Here is a 1858-nt window from a genome sequence, read left to right on the forward strand (position 1 = left end):
GTGCCCTCAGAAGTAATGTTCCACTGAACGAAGCTGTGGCAATCTTCCAACAAGCTTCACTAAGCAAGAGGACAATCGGTTCCTATTCATCGGGGGTTCGCGCATGGAAACACTTTCTGCTCGTTGTCAGACGTTCCAGTGAGTTCAACGTCTCTGCCTGACGTGTCCGAAGAGCTTCTAGTCTATTTTGTTTCCCACTGCGCCACCTTCCTTCACCTGAAATTGTCCACTATCAAACTGTATCTAGCGGCAATACGCTCCTATTACATTATGAATGGCCATCGCAATCCCCTCGTGTCGGAATACGGCCAACCTCACCCACGCCTCAAGAATGTTCTCAAGGGGATCCACCGTGTACAAGGCTCAAGCACAAGACCACGCCTCCCCATTACAGCCGACATTCTCCGGCGCATGTGCAACATCCTCAACGAAGGAGTGTTCGGCCCATACGTAGACCTTCTGTTGCAATCGGCATTCCTCCTCGCCTTCTTCGGGTTTCTACGCTGTAGCGAGTTCACATCCACCACCCATAAGTTTGACCCCCAGCATAACCTCTGCTTCGGGGACGTTACCACCACTGCATCCAACGGACAAGTCTCCTGTCTATCAGTACGACTGAAGTCATCAAAAACTGACCAATTTCGCCGCGGCTTCAACCTGCGCCTCTTCCCCACGGGTACCGCAATCTGTCCTGTTTCCACACTACTTCGCTTCATGTCTGTCCGTCAAGCTATGTGTCCAAGTGCATCCGAACCCTTTTTCCTCCTGCCAGAAAGAACATCTTTAGACCGCAACACGTTCACAACATTTCTGCGGACTGTTTTATCACGTATCGGCCTTCGACCGGATTTCTTCGCCGGCCATTCCTTCCGCATTGGAGCAGCCACTTCAGCCGCAGCATCACAAATTCCAGACCACCTGATCCAGACATTGGGCAGATGGTCCAGCAATTGCTATCGACTTTACATAAGAACATCAGAAACTTCCTTGCGTCATGCTTTTCAACGGCTAGCCTCCTAATTCTCATGGCACCACCCTGTTTATTTCTGGACTCACTGGGTGCCTAGTCGTCATTGCAGTCAGCCTCATTCCATTGCACTATGACTCAAACGTTACATGTCTCGTCGTGTTCCACGTCTGTGTTCTGTCACCTAACGTTCCTCCATGTTGTTTCCACCTGGGCTCGCACAGTTTACCTGTCCCCCAGGACCCCCTCCCCCCAAGCCGTATCATCACCACGATGATCCCTTGGGCGCGAGAACCTTGTCTTCGTTCAATGTTTCCACCCGGGCTCGTACAGTTTACCTGTCCCCCAGGACCCCCTCCCCCCAAGCCGTATCACCACCACGATGATCCCTTGGGCGCGAGAACCTTGTCTTCGTTCAATGTTTCCACCCGGCTCGTACAGTTTACCAAATAATCTGGAATAATCAAAACATTTTATTTCAGGGGAAATCCATGTTCTTCAAAGAATTTGTACGAGCAAATATTGTGTATCTGGGACAATTGTTTGATCAAAATGGTAAAATTATTTCATGGGAAAAAGTAAGACAAATGGGAGTTCCAAATTCATCCGTGCTGCGATAGTTTGGAATTATTAATGCCATACCAAAAGACTGGAAACGAAAAATAGATAAGCAGATGATAGACAGTTTTAGAGTTCCTGAACAAGAGGTTTTATTTAAGATAAGCATAGTGTGTAAAGAGATAAAGTGTTGTAATACAAGAAATGTGTCCAAGTGGATAAATGATTGTGATTTTATTACCCCAAAATCAGGGTTTTTTTTACTAGAGTGTTTAATGAGTTTATTGAAGATTAGTTGTAAATTCGTTGTATCAGTTACTTTATAAAGTGAAA

The 1858-nt window shown here is 46.9% G+C and overlaps 1 protein-coding gene across 1 annotated transcript; it reads left to right on the forward strand.

Annotated features, from left to right (window-relative positions):
* Nucleotides 1–270: 270 nt before the first annotated feature.
* Nucleotides 271–1020, forward strand: LOC139124716 (uncharacterized). Its single transcript, XM_070690834.1, has one exon. It carries the CDS (start codon nucleotides 271–273, stop codon nucleotides 1018–1020), a length of 750 nt encoding a protein of 249 aa, XP_070546935.1.
* The last annotated feature ends 838 nt before the right edge of the window (nucleotides 1021–1858 follow it).

Source organism: Ptychodera flava, assembly GCF_041260155.1.
Source record: "Ptychodera flava strain L36383 chromosome 23 unlocalized genomic scaffold, AS_Pfla_20210202 Scaffold_24__1_contigs__length_23054250_pilon, whole genome shotgun sequence".
In the NCBI taxonomy this organism is placed as follows: domain Eukaryota; kingdom Metazoa; phylum Hemichordata; class Enteropneusta; family Ptychoderidae; genus Ptychodera; species Ptychodera flava.